This window comes from Rhinoraja longicauda, chromosome 21 (genome assembly GCF_053455715.1).
Source record: "Rhinoraja longicauda isolate Sanriku21f chromosome 21, sRhiLon1.1, whole genome shotgun sequence".
Taxonomy (NCBI): domain Eukaryota; kingdom Metazoa; phylum Chordata; class Chondrichthyes; order Rajiformes; family Arhynchobatidae; genus Rhinoraja; species Rhinoraja longicauda.
The window spans coordinates 23,284,136-23,301,948 of record NC_135973.1 but is presented as its reverse complement, the minus strand read 5'-3'; the positions used below and the strand labels follow the sequence as shown (position 1 = coordinate 23,301,948).

At 47.1% G+C, this 17,813-nt stretch overlaps 1 protein-coding gene across 1 annotated transcript; it reads left to right on the top strand.

The window, feature by feature from the left end:
* The first annotated feature begins 471 nt into the window (after positions 1–471).
* tekt4 (tektin 4) lies at positions 472–13,706 on the top strand. Its single transcript, XM_078418113.1, has 6 exons — positions 472–1,146; positions 2,757–2,827; positions 5,329–5,472; positions 10,388–10,610; positions 11,517–11,671; positions 13,374–13,706. The coding sequence occupies exons 1-6, from the start codon at positions 613–615 to the stop codon at positions 13,588–13,590; spliced, it is 1,344 nt and encodes a 447-aa protein (XP_078274239.1). The 5' UTR covers positions 472–612; the 3' UTR covers positions 13,591–13,706.
* The last annotated feature ends 4,107 nt before the right edge of the window (positions 13,707–17,813 follow it).

The following is a 17,813-nucleotide window of genomic DNA, read 5'->3' as shown; positions in this document are numbered from 1 at the left end:
GATTGAAAAAGTTTTTCCTCATCTCAGTTCTAAATGGCCTACCCCTTATTCTTAAACTGTGGCCCCTTGTTCTGGACTCCCCCAACATTGGGAACATGTTTCCTGTCTCGAACGTGTCCAACCCCTTAATAATCTTATACGTTTCGATAAGATCTCCTCTCATCCTTCTAAATTCCAGTGTATCCAAGCCTAGTCGCTCCAGTCAACAGAGCAATGGTAATATTTTAAAACCACATTGACCTCTTGATCGTAAAGCAACGGGCTGCGTTTGAAGAGAAGGGGGAGACGGAGGGAGGGAGGGAACGGACGAGGAAGGAGATTCCTCCACATCCACGCGTTTCGTAGCAAAACGTTCTCCCCATGGTAACGCCCGCGGGTAACCTAGCAACGTCCACAACAAACCCATGTAACCAACGTTGGGAGGGAGCTATACAAGTTGCAGAGTTTAGACATTAGTTCCGAGACTACGGGTTTCATCGAGGCAAGAGTTCGAACCCAACTTGGTGGCCATCGATACATTTCTGCATTTGTGATATAGTTTTGTTGGGGAAAGAAGAGAGAAAAGGAAAAAAAAAGACCAAGGAACTATCTCCCTGAATCTCCAACAAAACCATGTCTGTTGGAGAGGTTCTGGTGAGCCACCCTCAGGTAGCGCGGTGTATACCCGAGGAGGAATTGCCTTGCAAGCCATATTGCATGATCAAGAACATGGGTTTGCATTCCTCGGCGGGACTGGCCACGGCCGGCTTCCGCACGGCCAAGTACATCCCTGAAGAATGGATGCAAAACAACTACTCGAAGTTCTACCAGTCTTTCGCCGACCGGGACACGGCGGAGAACTTGCGCAACGAGTCCAAGTCTCTGATCGTGGAGAGGGAGAAGTTGACTCAAGACACCCAGGCCAGCTCCACCAAGAAGCTGGGCGAGAGGTTGGAAGATATCTTCTTCTGGAAGTCGGAGCTCAAGAGGGAAATCGAGGACCTGCTCGCCGAGACCGAGCTTCTACTGGAGAGGAAGAGGCGGCTGGAAATTGCCCTGGACGCCACCGAGATAGCCATGTTCATCTCCACGGACAACCTGCAGAACAGGGAGAGGAGGCAAGGTCCTGACCTGGTCAAGGATGTCGTGGAGGATGAACTACTCACGGTGAGAGGACCAGCCTAGGGAGCTTGCACGCTTTGGGTCTCCCACAGTGCAAGGTCCCAGGCACCTGAATGTAAAGGGGTTTATTCACAAAATGCTGGAGTAACTCAGCAGGTCAGGCAGCATCTCGGGAGAGAAGGAATGGGTGACGTTTCGGGTCGAGACCCTTCTTCAGACTGATGTCAGGGGGGCGGGACAAAGGAAGGATATAGGTGGAGAAAGGAAGATAGAGGGAGAACTGGGAAGGAGGAGGGGAAGAGAGGGACAGAGGAACTATCTAAAGTTGGAGAAGTCGATGTTCACACCACTGGGCTGCAAGCTGCCCAGGCGAAATATGAGGTGCTGTTCCTCCAATTTCCGGTGGGCCTCACTATGGCACTGGAGGAGGCCCATGACAGAAAGGTCAGACTGGGAATGGGAGGGGGAGTTGAAGTGCTCGGCCACCGGGAGATCAGTTTGGTTAATGCGGACCGAGCGCAGGTGTTCAGCAAAGCGATCGCCGAGCCTGCGCTTGGTTTCGCAATGTAAAGGGGTGTCTGGTTAGGATCAATTTTATTTTAGTTTAGAGATATAGCGCAGAAACAGTTCTTTCTGCCCACCAAGTCCGCGCCGGCCAGCGATCCCCATACACTAACACTATCCTACACACACGAGGGACAATTTACAATCTTTACCGAAGCCAATTAACCTACAACCCTGTACGCCCTTGGAGTGTGGGAGGAAACCGGAGCACCCGGAGAAAACCCACACGGTCACAAGGAGAATGTACAACCTCCATACAGACAGCACCCGTAGTTGGAATCGAACTCGGGTCTTGGACCCTGTGAGGTGGCAAATCTACCGTTGTACCACTGTGGTTCTGACTGTCTACCCTATCAATAGACAATAGACAATAGGTGCAGGAGGAGGCCATTCGGCCCTTCGAGCCAGCACCGCCATTCAATGTGATCATGGCTGATCATTCTCAATCAGTACCCCGTTCCTGCCTTCTCCCCATACCCCCTGACTCCGCTATCCTTAAGAGCTCTATCTAGCTCTCTCTTGAATGCATTCAGAGAATTGGCCTCCACTGCCTTCTGAGGCAGAGAATTCCACAGATTCACAACTCTCTAACTGAAAAAGTTTTTCCTCCTCTCAGTTCTAAATGGCCTACCCCTTATTCTTAAACTGTGGCCCCTTGTTCTGGACTCCCCCAACATTGGGAACATGTTTCCTGCCTCTAATGTGTCCAACCCCTTAATAATCTTATACGTTTCGATAAGATCTCCTCTCATCCTTCTAAATTCCAGTGTATACGAACCTAGTCGCTCCAGTCTTTCAACATATGTTCAACAACAGTCTATCGATGCCTCTCATAATGTTACATACGTCTCTTCAAGTCTCCCCTCAGAAAACAATCCAAGTCTATCTAACCTCTCCCTGAGACTGAACCCCTCTAATCCAGGCAGCATGACGGTAAACCCACATTTGTTAACGTCTTTGTTAATGATTCTTTGTGCAGGTTGGCTATGGTTTGCATGTGACTGGAATGCTTCACATCACAATGGCCGCTCCATCAGAAATGCACCTTCACTGCAACAGCATAAAACCTTTGGGGTCTTTTTGTTTTCCAGGAGGTTGATCTGATTCAGAATGTACAAGGAGTTTTGAGGCGATCTTTGGATCAGGTCAATATTCAGATAAGGTCAGCAAATTTTGTTTGGGATGAGATGTCCCCAATCCCCCTCTCATTCATTGTTCTCCCAATGACAAAATGACACCGACTGCTGGAGTAATTCAGCAGGTCAGGCAGCATCTCAGAAGATGGTGACCGACCTGCTGAGCTGCTGCAGCCCTTTGTGTCCTCTTGTGCATGAACCAGCATCTGCAGTTCTTTGTTTCTACCTTTCTCCCACTGACAACTACAATTACAAACTACAGGTCCACCACCCTTGGTTCCAGAGCCTTTCTGGATCATCCATTTTGCTGGGCCAACAGAGGTCACGGCCTCTGAGAGGAGTCCAACGGAACCAGAATGGTCCGCCAAGGGATCGAGATACCGACCCGCAAAGTCGGCCTCGGAAGTCAGCTATGGGAACAGATCTGCCTGCTCCGGCCGGGCTAGTGTTCTAGACCCCCTGTCGCAGGCGGCAAATTGAACCCCCAATCGGCCGCAGAAGCCCCGAAGAGGTTGAGGTCGCAGTCGGCCACCTCATCCGGCCTCGGCGCCATATTTTCAAGGGGACTTCTGGTGGGAGATTTCAAGTGCGCTCTCCTAACTTTGTCCGGATTAAAGGAGCTGGCGGACCACCAGTTGCCAGAAAATCGGCGGTGGCCCTGCACTTCCTTGTCCCCACATAATCACAATTATTTGGAATATACAACACTTTGGTGGGGGCAGATTTGTAAATTTCCCAGACGATTGGACTAATATCCCAACACATTGTTAATTCATCTTTTTTGATATTACATTGTATTATAATCAATTTCCCACTGAGCAGGGATGTTTAAAGGAAGCATCGGAAATGGTCATTTGAAGGACAGGTTTCAGTCAGAGAGTTGTGGATCTGCAGAATTCTCTCCCCCAGAAGGCAGTGGAGGCCAGTTCTCTGAATGCATTCAAGAGAGACCTAGATAGAGCTCTTAAGGATAGCGGAGTCAGGGGGTATGGGGAGAAGGCAGGAACGGGGTACTGATTGAGAATGATCAGCCATGATCACATTGAATGGTGGTGCTGGCTCGAAGGGCCGAATGGGCTCCTCCTGCACCTATTGTCTATTGTCTATTGACAATGTGGGAATGGCAGAGTGGCATAGTGGTCGAGCTGCTGCCTTACAGCACCAGGTTAGATCCTGACTCCGGCTGCTGTCTGTACGGAATTTGTACGTTATCCCAGGTGCTCTGGTTTTATCCCACGCTCCAAACACGTACAGGTTTGTGGGTTAATTGGCTTCGGTAAAATTTGTCCCTAGTCTGTAGGATAGTGCAAGTGTACAGGGATCGCTCATCGGAATGGACTCAGTGGGCCGAAGGATCTGTTTCCATACTGCATCTCGCTAAAGTCTAAAGTCTAAACTTGGGCCCTGACAAGTTGGAAGGAAGAAATGGAACTGGGGCACCAGTGGGTCAGAAGGGAGTTGGGAACTGGGACCAAGAAAGTTAGAAGGAACAAACGGAGATTGTCAGGACAAATTTTTGTTTGTTTGTTTGTCTTTATGTCTTGTTTGCTTTGTAAAGCGTCTTTGAGTATCTTGAAAATAAAATAAATGTATTATTATTATTATTATTATTAGTCAGTGTTGGCCCAGGCTAAAATGGTGAAATAATATTTCGACAACCTCTCTCCAACCCACACATGATAGTGGCTGCCTGGAATAAAATGTAAACAGAGGCGAAATATTGGGGAGACACAAGGAACTGCGGATGCTGGAATCTTGAGCAAAACACATGCTGGAGTGGGTCAGGCAGCATCTGGGGAGGGAATGGACTGGCGTCGTTTCAGGTTGGGACCTTTCTTCAGATTGGGGTTGTTGGTCATCTGAAATGGAGCAGAAAATGCTGGGGGGGGGGGGAAACTGCAGATGCTGGCTTAAATTGAAGATGGGCACAAAATGCTGGAGTATCTGAAGAAGTGTCTTGACCCAAAATATCACCCATTCCTTCTCTCCTGAGATGCTGCCTGACCCACTGAGTTACTCCAGCAATTATGTCTACCCAGAAAATGCTGGAGCTGCTCAATCAGCTAGTCGGCAGGACAGGCATGCTTTGTTACATCCATCTGCCCACCAAAAACCACCCTCGCCTGTGTTGATCTCTTACTCGCCACACTTTGTCCTGCCTCTCCCCTCTTCCAGCTTTCTTCATCCCTCCCCCCCTCACCCCCCCCCCCTCTCTCTCTCTACAATCAGTCTGAAGGATCCCTACCCAAAACGTCACTTATCCATGTTCTCCAGAGATACTGCCTGACCTACTGAGTATCCAGCGCATTGAGTCCTATCTTGTGGTCTTGTTCTTTGTTACGAACCCAGTGAAATGCTCACTCTGCACCCAATTCAGACCCAAAGTTGCCAAAAGGCATTGCGGCTAGAAGTAAATTTTTTATTGTACTCCAATAATTTGTCGTCATAGACATTACTGCATAGTTTATTTTATAACCTGCATTTGATTAACACAACCTTTAATCTAAATGTCTTTATTGTGTTTCAGGAAGAACAGAGATGCCAAGGAACTTTTGGAAATGGACTGGTCTGACAAATATGAAGCCTACAAAATTGATGTCAAGGCTGGTGGGCTCAATAATCAGAGCACAAATATTCAGTTCCATCCAAACTCCTCCAAGTTTGAAGACAAGTAAGGCAAATTCAAACTCAACTTTGGAAGTCAAAGAACATTGAAGTGGCCTTCAAATGCATCAGCATCTGTCCAGTGAAATTTAAACTAGATAGAAGATTTATAGAACCGCTTCCTCACAGCGCCAGAGACCCGGTTTGGTCCTGACCTCGGGTGCTGTCTGTACGGTGTTTGTACATTCTCCCCGAGACCGCGTGAGTTTCCTCCGGGTGCTCCCTTTTCCTCCCACATCCCAAAGATGTACAGATCTGTAGGTTAATTGGCCGCTGAACATTGCCTACCCTAGTGTGTAGGTGACTGGTAGAATTGATAACGATGTGGAGAGAATAAAATTGGATGAGATTAGTGTAGGATTTATATAAATGGGTAGTTGATTGTCCACATGAACTCGGTGGGCCAAACGGGCCTTTTTCTCTGCTGTATTTCCCTACCTCTATCTATCTAGCACGTAAAACGAACCTTTGACAGGAGTCTGAGGCTGAAGTAGATGCAGGTCCTTTAGCCTCTCTTCCATCTGTCGCATCAGTCAATTAAATCATACCTTTCACCACCACACTGGAGGCTGCACCTTGGCGCAGCGGTGGAGTTGCTGCTTTACAGTAGCAGACACCCGGGTTCCATCCTGATTATGGGTGCTGGCTGTATGGAGTTTGTACGTTCTCCCTGTGACCTTGTGGGTTTACCCAGGTGCTCCAGTTTCCTCCCACATTCCAAAGACGCGCAGCTTTGTAGGTTAATTAAGTTCTGTAAATTATCCCTAGCGTGCAGGATAGAACTAGTGTATGGGTGATCACTGGTCCGTGCTGACGTGGTGGGCTGAATGGCCTGTTTCCATGCCAAATCTCTAAACTAAACTAAACCATTTTCCTGCATTAATCCCTTATCCCGGGTTTCCCATGAAATCAAAAAATCTAACAATAACAGTCTAGAATACACTCAATAATTATTAGTTGATTTTAGTCAATAATTGAACCGTCGATGACCTCTTGGGTATAGAATTCTACCGAGTGAAAATATTTCTTCTTATCTCTATTCTGAAAGACTGACTTTGGGCTATTTGCATTAACATTAAGGTCTCTAATTTATTGGTTTTTTTTTGTTTATTATTAATTTGATACCATGACCCCTGATGTTATGCACCTCAGCCAGTGAAGACAATCAGAATAAGGGTCCCGATCAACAACATGGCCTATCCATGTCTTCTAGAGATGCTGCCTGACCCGTTGAGTTACTCCAGCAATTTGTGCTTTAGTCAAGACACCATCCCGAAATACCTTGCTGAAATTTTCCTCTGTATTTTTAATTTCAGGATGCACCTAAACAATGGTGTTCAATCCTTTCTAAATGGAGTTATACCATCTGTAAGTGAGTAAGGTACTCTGACCAAGTGTTCTGCTTCGCTAACAACTGTAGACTGTCTCTATTCAACGTCCAAGTCATTGACAAACCAGGCTTCCCACTATCAGAATCAATGATGTCACCATTCCTCACATCAGGAATGTGAAATGCACTAACGTGCGGCAAAAAGGAAATAGAGCCTAAACAGCATGGAAACAGGTCCTTCAGCCTAACTCGTCCATGCCCACCAAGATGGACCATCTAAGCCAGTCCCATTTGCCCACATTGCGCCCATATTCTTCAACCACTTTCCTGTCCATGTACCTGTCCAAATGAAATAATGGAAATTAATATAAATGGTGACACAAGTAACTGCAGGTGCTGAAATCTTGCATAGAACACCAAAGTACTGGAGTAACTCAGCTTGTCAGGCAGCATCTCCGGAAGATGTGGATAGGCGAAGTTTCGGGTCGGGAACCTTCTTCAGACTGACTGTTGTGGGTGGGATAAAGCTGTTGGTGGGGGGTGGGGGGAACAGGACATAGCCTGGCAAGTGATAGTTGGATACAGATGAATGGCGGGGAGTGGGTCGATTGGCAGATAGGTGGACAAAAACTAGAAAGAGATGAGAAGATAACAAAAGGGTGCCAAGAGGGGACAAAAATTAGGCAAGGAGACACGAGGGTGTCAGATAAGGAGACAATATAATCGTAGAAGGGTCTCCACCCAAACCCACCCAAAATGTCACCTATTCATTTACTCCAGAATTGTACCCTGACCCACTGAGTTACTCCAGCATTTTGTGTCTCTCTTTTTATTGCAATATACATGGTTTTGAATTGTCCACTAGATGGTGCCTGATCACTAATCACGTCCACTTAGCAGGAAACTGGCAGAGCTTATAGAACAAAGGTAGACACAAAATGCTGGAGTAACTCAGCGGGTCAGGCAGCATCTCGGGAGAGAAGGAATGGGTGAGGTTTCGGATCGAGATGTCAGGGGAGGGGGCGAGACAAAGGTAGGATGTAGTAGGAGACAGGAAGACTAGTGGGAGAACTGGGAAGGGGGAGGGGATATAGAGGGAAAGCAGGGACTACCTGAAGTTAGAGAAGTCAATGTTCATTCCCTAGCAAAATATGAGGTGCTGTTCCTCCAATTTGCACTGGGCCTCACTCTGACAATGGAGGAGGCCCAGGACAGAAAGGTCAGATTGGGAATGGGAGGGGGAGTTGAAGTGCTGAGCCACTGGGAGATCAGGTTGGTTAAGGCGGACTGAGCGAAGGTGTTGAGCGAAACGATCGCCGAGCCTGCGTTTGGGCTCGCCGATGTAGAGAAGTTGACATCTGGAACAGCGGATACAATAGATGAGGTTGGAGGAGGTGCAGGTGAACCTCTGCCTCAGCTGGAAAGACTGTTTGGGTCCTTGGATGGAGTCGAGGGGGGAAGTAATAGAGTTTATAGAGCAGCTTACTGGCAGAGCTGGTAGAAGTGCTGCCTCACAGCGCCGGTGACCCAGGTTCGATCCTGACCTCAGATGCTGTCTATGTGGTGCCTGTACATTCTCTCAGTGACCACATGGGTTTCCTCCGGGAGCTCCAGTTTCCACCCACATCCCAAAGACATATGGGTTTGTAGATTAATCGGCCCAATGTAAATTGCCCCTAGTGTGTAGGAAGTGGATGAGAAAGTGGGATAACATAGAACTAGTGTGAACAGGTGATCAATGGCAGAGGGTGGCAGCATGCCAACTGAAGGGACGGCACCTCACATTCACTTGGGAAACTTACAACCTAACGATATGAACATTGAATTCTACAATTTTAAGTCACTAACCTACAGACAACTCCTACCTCCGAGTCTGCGCTGACCAACAATCACCCTGAACAATAACAGTATACTGCACACGAGGGAGAATTTATAATTTTTTCTGAAGCCAATTAACCAACAAACATGAAGATAGACACAAAATGCTGGAGTAACTCAGTGGGTCAGGCAGTGTCCCTGGAGAAAAGGAAGTTTTGGGTCGAGACCCTTCTTCAGACTCCAAATGCCACCTATTCCATTTCATCAGAGATGCATAAACATAAGCATAAACATAGGTGCAAGAGTAGGCCATTTGGCCCTTCGAGCCAGCACCACCATTCAATATGATCATGGCTGATCATGCAAAATCAGTACCTTGTTCCTGCTTTTTCCCCATATCCCTTGATTCATTTAGCCCTAAGATCTAACTCACTCTTAAAAACATCAAGTGAATTGGCCTCCACTGCCTTCTGTGGCAGAGAATTCCACAAATTTACACTCTCTGGGTGAAAATGTTTTTCCTCATCTGAATCCTAAATGGCCTACGCCTTGTTGTTAAACCGTGATCCCTGGTTCTGGACTCCCCCAACATGGGAAACATTTTTCCTGCATCTAGCCTGTCCAATCTCTTAAGAATTTAATATGTTTCTTTTAGATTCCCCCTCATCCTTCTAAATTGCAGTGAATACAAGCCTAATCGACCCATTCTTTCATCATATGTCAGTCCCACCATTCCGGGAACTAACCTGGTGAACCTACGCTGCACTTCCTCAGTAGCAAGATTCCTCAAATTAGGAGACCAAAACTGAACACAATAGTCCAGGTGTGGTCTCACCAGGGCCCTGAAAAACTGCAGTAGGACGTCCGTGTTCCAAAACTCAGATCCTCTCACTGTGAAGGCCAACATGCCATTTGCTTTCTTCACTGCCTGCTGTACTTGCATGCTTACTTTCAGTGACTGATGTACAAGGACACCCAGGTCTCGTTGCACCTCCTCTTTTCCTAATCTGGCACCATTCAGATAATAATCTGCCTTCTTGTTCTTGCCACCAAAGTAGATAACCTCACATTTATCCACATTATACTGCATCTGCCATGCATCTGCCCACTCACCCAACGTGTTCAAGTCACCCTGCAGCCTCATAGCATCCTCTTTGCAGCTCACACTGGCACCCAGGTTTGTGTCATTCGCAAACTTGGAAATTTTACATTTAATTCCCACATCTAAATCGTCAATATATATTGTAAATAACTGGGGTCCCAGCACCGAGCCTTGCAGCACCCCACTAGTCACTGCCTGCCATTCTGAAAAGGACCCATTAATTCCTACTCTTTGTTTCCAGTCTGCCATCCAGTTCTCTATCCATGTCAATACCCTACCCCCAATACCATGTGGTCTAATTTTGCACACTAATCTCTTGTGTGTGACCTTGTCAAAGGCTTTTTGAAAGTCCAAATGCACCACATCCACTGGCTCTCCCTTCTCCATTCTACTTGCAGCCTGACCCACTGAGTTACTCCAGCATTTTGTGTCTATCTTCGTTGTGAACCAGCATCTGCAGTTCCTTCCTACACCACCTACAAACCTGCTCGTCTTTGAGGTATGGGAGGAAACCGGAGCATCCGGAGAAAACCCATGCAGGTCACGGGTACAGAGAGCACTCAAGGTCAGGATCGAACCCAGGTCTCTGGCACTGTAAGGCAGCAACTCTACCACTGCACCACCGTACCACCCCAGAGTTCTGATACTGATATTTCTTTTTTAATCTCCCAGTTCGTCTACTCCGGAGACCTGGGCCCAGTTCACTCACTGTAACATCTACAAGGCTGAACGGGAGAGGATGAATTCCATTAACCTTCGGGCCCTGGTTGACAATGTGCTACAGGAGACGTCCGAAGATCTACGTGCACAATACGACAGAGTCAACGCTGCCTTTACCAAGCGCTTGGAAGAGCTCTATGATACAAAGGCCAAGTTAGACCATCATCTGAGAAAGGTCACTGTCTCTTGTGGCTAATTCAGTTTCACTTTTCCAAAATCATATTAAATATTAGGGTGTCACAGTGCCGTAGCTGGTACAGTTGCTGCCTCACAGCGCCAGAGACCCGGGTTCGATCCTGACTTCAGTTGCTGTCTGTGTGAAGTTTGCGCTCGTGGGTTTTCCCCGAGGGCTCCGCGTGGGTTTCCCTGACCGCGTGGGTTTTCCCCGAGGGCTCCGCGTGGGTTACCCTGACCGCGTGGGTTTTCCCCGAGTGCTCCGGTTTCTTCCCACATCCCAAAGATGTGAGGGGTTGTAGGCTAATTGGCCTCTAAATTGTCTCTAGTGTGTAGGAAGATGGGATATCATAGAACTTTTGTGAACAGGTGTAGATTGCTCCTCATGTGCAGGGAGTGAATGAGAAAGTGGGCTACTCAGTGGTCATAGGTCTATGATTTGAGGGGCAACTTTTCACTCTTAGGGTGGCGGGTATATGGAACAAGCTGCCACAGGAAGCAGTTGAAGCAGGTACTATAACATTTAAAAGACACTTGGACAGGTACATGGATTGGAAAGGTTTAGAGGGATATGGTCCAAACACAAGCAAATGGGACTAGCTTCGATAGGGCATCTTGGTAGGCATGGACTACTTGGGCCAAAAGGTCTGTGTCTGTGCTTTATGACTCTATTCCATTTTTGCAACACTTCACTGTGTTTAACACTGTGAAGTTCAGGTTCAGGAGCAGCTTCTCTACAACCATTAGGATATTAAACACTATAACCCCCAAACAATCTCCAAACTACATAGATATATATATATATAATTATTTTGTTGTTTATTGTGCCGTTTCGGGACATATGACAATATAACAGTCATTGACACTTAACTCTTGACATTGATTAGCTTTTGTTTGCCTTGAGCAGTTACTTGAACAAATTGCAGCTCAGGAGAGAAACATCGCCAATCTGAAACAGGCCATAAAGGACAAGGAAGCTCCACTCAAGGTGGCTCAAACAAGACTGTATGAGAGAACCTACAGGCAAAACGTAGAACTCACCAGAGACCCGGCTCAAATGAAGTAAGTTCCCAGAACTTTTGAGAGACATGTTGAAGTGACAGTACAATGGTGGTGCAGCTGGTGGAGCTACTGCCTCACAATGCCAGAGGCCCGGGTTCGATCCTGACCTTGGGTGCTGTCTGTGTGGAGTTTGCACGTTCTCCCTGTGAACCGCGTGCTTTACCTCCGGGTGCTCCGTATCCCAAGGACTTGTAGGTTTGTGGGTTAACTGGTCTCTGTAAATTGCCTCTAGTGCATAGGGAGTGTATGGGAAAGTGAAATCACATAGAACTAACTGGTATGAGCGGGTGGCCGGTGGTCAGTGTAAACCTGGTGGGTCAAAGAGCATATTTCCACGCTGTTTCACCCTAAATTCCAAACTGTCCCCTGACACAGCTTATCCTGTCCTCGGGTCGATCCTGACCTCGGTTGCTGTTTGTGTGGAGTTCGCACGTTCTCCCTGTGACTGCATGGGTTTCCTCTGGGCGTTCCGGTATCCTCCCTCTTCCCAAAGATGTGCGCGTTTGTTGGTTAATTGGCCTCTGTAAATTGCCCATAGTGCGCAGGGAGAGGATGGGAAAGTGGACCGAAGGGCCTGTTTCCATGCTATATCTCGAAATTAAACTAAAGACAGGGTTCGGTGAGCTGGAACTTGTTATTTAATTCAGTGAAAATGTCAAAGACTAGCGGTCATAGCTGTAAACAGAGAGGGGCAAAGTTCAAAGGAGATGTGCAGGGCAAGTTTTTTTACACAGAGGGTGCTGGGTGCCTGGAATGAGCTGCCAGGGGTGGTGGTGGTGGCAGATATGATAGTGGCACAAAATAGGTTTTTTGTTTTAGTTTGGAGGGATGTGGGTCCGGTTGTGCCCAGCTGGGCTCAAGAAACTGCAGAAATTTGAGGATGTAGCCCAGACCATCACCCAAACCGACCTCCCTTCCATGGACTCCATCTACACTTCGCGCTGCCTCAGCGAGGCCACCAGCACAATCAAGGACCTGTCTGGCCCCGGTCACTCCCTCTTCTCCCCTCTCCCATCAAGCAAGAGGTACAGAGGTTTGAAAATGCACACCTCCAGACTTAGGGACAGTTTCTACCGAGCTGTTATCAGGCAACTGAACCAAACTCTCACTAGCTAGCAAGCAGTCCTGACCTCCCATCTACCTCATTGGAGACTTTTCAACTATCATTGGTCGACTTTATTGGACTTTATCTTGCACCAAATGTTCTCCCCGTTCTCCTGCATCTATCTGTGCACTGTGGACAGCTTGATTGTAATCACGTGTAGTCTTTTCACTGACTGGATAGCATGCAACAAAACATTTTTCACTGTACCTCGATTAACGTGACAACAATAAACTAAACTAAACTAAAATGCATTCAAGAGAGAGCCAGATAGAGCTCTTAAAGATAGCGGAGTCAGGGGGTATGGGGAGAAGGCAGGAACGGGGTACTGATTGAGAATGATCAGCCATGATCACATTGAATGGCGGTACTGGCTCGAAGGGCCGAATGGCCTCCTCCTGTACCTATTGTCTATTGTCTATTGTCTATTGAACTGAACTAAACCCAACTGACCTAAACTAAACTAGTTTTTCACTGTACATGTGACAATAAACTAAAATAAACATGATCTGCATGGATGAGATGGGCCAAAGGGCCTGCTTCCATGCTCTGCAGGTCTTACGACCTAGGTCTTATGACTCTATGGCTCTATTTCCACAGCTTGATTTGCGAAGTTGGGGAAATCTCGGAGTCCATCGCACTCCTGAAGCAGAAGCTCAGGGATGCCCAAATGTCGCTGGAAAACATGGAGAACACACGGATGACTCTTGAGAAGGAAATCGCAATAAAAGAAAACAGTATATTTATTGATAGCGAAAAGTGCTTGAAACACCGTGAACGATACCCAACTGTAGTTAGATTGGCAGGTTATCAATAAGCAAATTAAGAGTGAACACTTACTGTTATTTATCGATAATACTTCGATCCACTACGCATACAGAATCTATTCAGTACACTTGGGTGATTTAATATATATTGGGCATTTAGCTAAAAGCAGAACAAGTGAAGTAAAATTGCTACTGAATTGTCAGATATATTGACTTTTAGTGTCTATATATATCTGAAACCGACATTTTCTCTGTTATCGCAGTTAGAATTTTCAAAATTGTGGTTCAATAAACTTGCAGGAACATGAAAGATTTAGTTTGTAACCTGTATAATCTGTTAGTGCTAAGATTTGCACGTTGTTTTATTATTCACGTCACCTCATATTTAGTGTTATTGATAAATCCGCCGGTTGTCAGAAACTTCAGTAACTTAAGCAGGATTGCGTGGGGTAATTTTATGTTGTAATTTAATTCATTTTTAAAGTCAACCATTTCATGTAAGTGGTTTACTGTGGGTCTTTGTATAATTCTCAGTCACGTGTTTGTGTTACAACACAAGGCTATGATGCACATCGATAAATCAATTAGATTCTTCACTTTTCTTTAAATTAGTGTTTGCAAGCGGATCATTAATTGCCCTTGAACTGAATGGATTGTTGTGATATTTCAGAGGGTAGTTAGAGGAGAGCACAGTGGCATATCGGTAGAGTTGCTGCCTTGCAGCTCCAGAGACCCGGGACCGATCCTGACTACAAGTGCTGTCTGTAGGGAGATTGTATGTTTTCCCTGTGACCGCGTGGGTTTTCTCCGGGTGCTCCTCTCACATTTCAGAGATGTGCAGATTTGTAGGTTAATTGGCCTCTGTAAATTGTCCCGAGTGCGTAGGTAGATCTGGTGTACGGTGATCATTGGTTGGCGTGGACTGAGTGGGCATGTTTCAAGATTCAAGATTCAAGATTCAAGATAGCTTTATTTGTCATCCAATATTGGACGAAATTCAGTCACCCACAGTCCAACAATAAAAGCATTAAATAAGCATTAAAATTACACAACCCCAAAAAAACCCCAAAACACAGTCCAACAATAAAAGCATTAAATAGGCATTCAAATTACCCAACCCCCAAAACACACAAAAAAGAAACATCCATCAAAGAAACATCCATCACAGTGAGTCTCCTCCTCCAGTCCTCTCTCTCCTCACTGTGATGGAAGGCCACAATGTCTTTCCCTTCTCCTGCTGTCCTCGCCCGCAGTCAGGTTGTTGTGGTTGCAGGCCACGCCGGACGGTCCACAGCGGGCCAAGCCCAAGGTGCGTCGCAGCCGCTCCCGTAGCCTCCGAAGACGGCCGGCTCCGCCGATGATAAGTCCGATCTGGGGCGGGCGAACACGCTGCTGCTGCCGCTGTTGCTGCACGTCGGGGCGGTCGTGGCTCCCGACATTGAAGCCCCCGCCCAGCAGAGAAACATCCCGCGGCCTATCTTAGGCCGCGCCGGACGGTGAAATGTCCTCGACCCAAGCCCCGCGATCCGGGGCGGGCGAACCCGCTGCCGCTGCCGTAGCTAAACTAAATTAAGTTAAGACTCAACTGCATTACTGTGGCTCCATACACAGGCTGGAGAGGGTGTGTGAGAGGGTTTCCTCCCACACATCAAAGATGTACAAGTTGTAACTTAATTGGCTCTGGTAAAAATGGTCACATGTCCCGAGCGTTTGGCGGATCACCGGTCGCCTAGGACTCAATTGAACAAACTTGGATTGTTTTTGTTTCCAGCCTGTTTTTTTTACAACAAATACTTTATTCCAAAACAAAAACAAACATACAAAGTAGTAACACGATCAAATCAAAAGCTGCCTGTATTGGGAGTTTACAAACAAAACAATTATCAAATTAAAATTCCGCCAACTTTGTCAATAATACATTCAACCTCCATCGGCGACCAGCGTTCACGGAAGGCCTCCATCGTCCCCCGTGAACACCGCGTGTTACCTCTCCGGGGACACGCGAGCACGGACGGAAGAGGGGCAGGTAGCCGACCCCTGTGCGGCCGTCGACTACCCCGCTGCCTGGACCAGCAAATGGCCATCTTGGTCAGGCCCAGGTGCAGACCAACAGGGAGACCCCCTCCTCTCTCCCAACCCTCCCCCCTCTGTACCAGGTGCCCGAACATCAGGAGCGTAGGACTAAAATGGAGCCACAAATTGAGGAGCCGCCCCTTCAGATACTCGAACAGGGCTGCAACCTCTCACACCGTAAATGCAAATGATACACGGTCTCTTCCTCACCGCAGAAGTGACAGGCAGCCGGCGAGTTCATGAAGCAGCTCAAGTACCTGTTGCATTCCACGGCTTTATGCAACACTCTCCACCCCAGGTCCCCGATGTAAAAGGGGAGGACTCCCTTATAGAGAGACCTCCAATAGACAATAGGTGCAGGAGTAGGCCATTCGGCCCTTCGAGCCAGCACCGCCATTCAATGTGATCATGGCTGATCATCCACAATCAGTACTCCGTTCCTGCCCTCTCCCCATATCCCTGACTCTGCTATCATTAAGAGCTCTATCTAACTCTCTCTTGAGATCCCCTCTCATTCTTCTAAATTCCACTGTATACAAGCCTAGTCGCTCCAGTCTTTCAACATACGACAGTCCCGCCATTCCTGGAATTAACCTAGTGAACCTACTCTGCACTCCCTCAATAGAAAAGATGTCCTTCCTCAAATTTGGAGACCAAAACTCCACACAGTATTCCAGGTGTAGTCTCACTAGGGCCCTGTACAACTGCAAAAGGTCCTCTTTGCTTCTATGCTCAACTCCTCTTGTCATGAAGGCCAAAATGCCATTAGCTTTCTTCACTGCCTGCTGTACCTGCATGCTTACTTTCAGTGACTGATGAACAAGGACACCCAGATCTCTTTGTACTTCCCCATTTCCTAACTTGACACCAACGTCTTATACATCTGCAACATGACCTCCCAACCTCTATACTCAATACGCTGACTGATGAAGGCCAAAGTGCCAAAAGCCTTTTTGACCGCCTTATCTCCTTGTGACTTGACCTTCAAGGAACCATGCACCTGTACTCCTAGATTCCTCTGCTCCACAACACTACCCAGAGGCCTATCATTTACTGTGTAGGTCCTGCCCTTGTTCGACATCCCAAAATGCAACATGTCACATTTCTCTATATTAAATTCCATCAACCATTCATCCGCCCACCTGGCCAATCGATCCAGATCCTGCTCTTATCGTTCACAACCATCTTCACTATCTGAAAAAAACGCTCACTTTTGTATCAAACTTGCAAATCTTGCCCTATATGTTCTCATCCAAATCATTGATGTAAATGACAAACAGTAATGGGCCCAGCACCAAACCCCGAGGCACACCACTAGTCACAGGCCTCCAGTCCGAGAAACAACCTTCCACCATTACCCTCTGCTTCCTTCCATAGAGTCAATTTGATATCCATTCAGCTATCTCTCCTTGGATCTCATGCGATCTAACCTTCCAGAGCAACCTACCATGTGGAACCTTGCCAAACGCCTTACTGAAGTCCATGTACACAATATCTACAGCTCTGCCCTCATTGACATTTTTGGTCAGTCCAAAAAAATCAATCAGATTTGTGAGACGACCTCCGACGTACAAAATCATGCTGACTATCCCTAATCAGCCCTTGCCCATCCAAATGCCTGTATAACCTATCCCTCAGAATACTCTCTAGTAACTTTCCAACTACAGATGTTAAGCTCACCGGCCGATAGTTCCCAGCATTTTCCCTGCAGCCCTTCTTGAAAAGAGGTACATTTGCCACCCTCCAGTCTTCCGGCACCTCTCCTGTATTTGAGGACGACTCGTAAATTTCAACCAGGTCTCCCGCAATTTCCTCTCTAGTTTCCCGCAATGTTTTCGGATATATCAGATCAGGCCCTGGAGATTTGTCTACCTTCACACAAGACAGTACCTTCAGTACTTCTTCCACGGTAACACGGACTGCTCTCAAGACACTTCCATTGACTGCCCCAAGTTTCTCCATCCTACCGTCTTTCTCCTTGGTCAATACAGAGGGGAAATACTCATTGAGGACCTTGCCCATCTCCTGTGGCTCCATACAGAGGTGACCGCGTTGATTCCTGAGAGGTCTCACTCTCTCTCGAGTTACCTTTCCCCCTTATGTATTAATAAAATCTTTTGGGATTGTCCTTAATGCTTCCCCCAAGAGCTGTATCCTGGCCCCTTTTTGCCCTTCTGATGAACTCCTCCAAGACTGCACT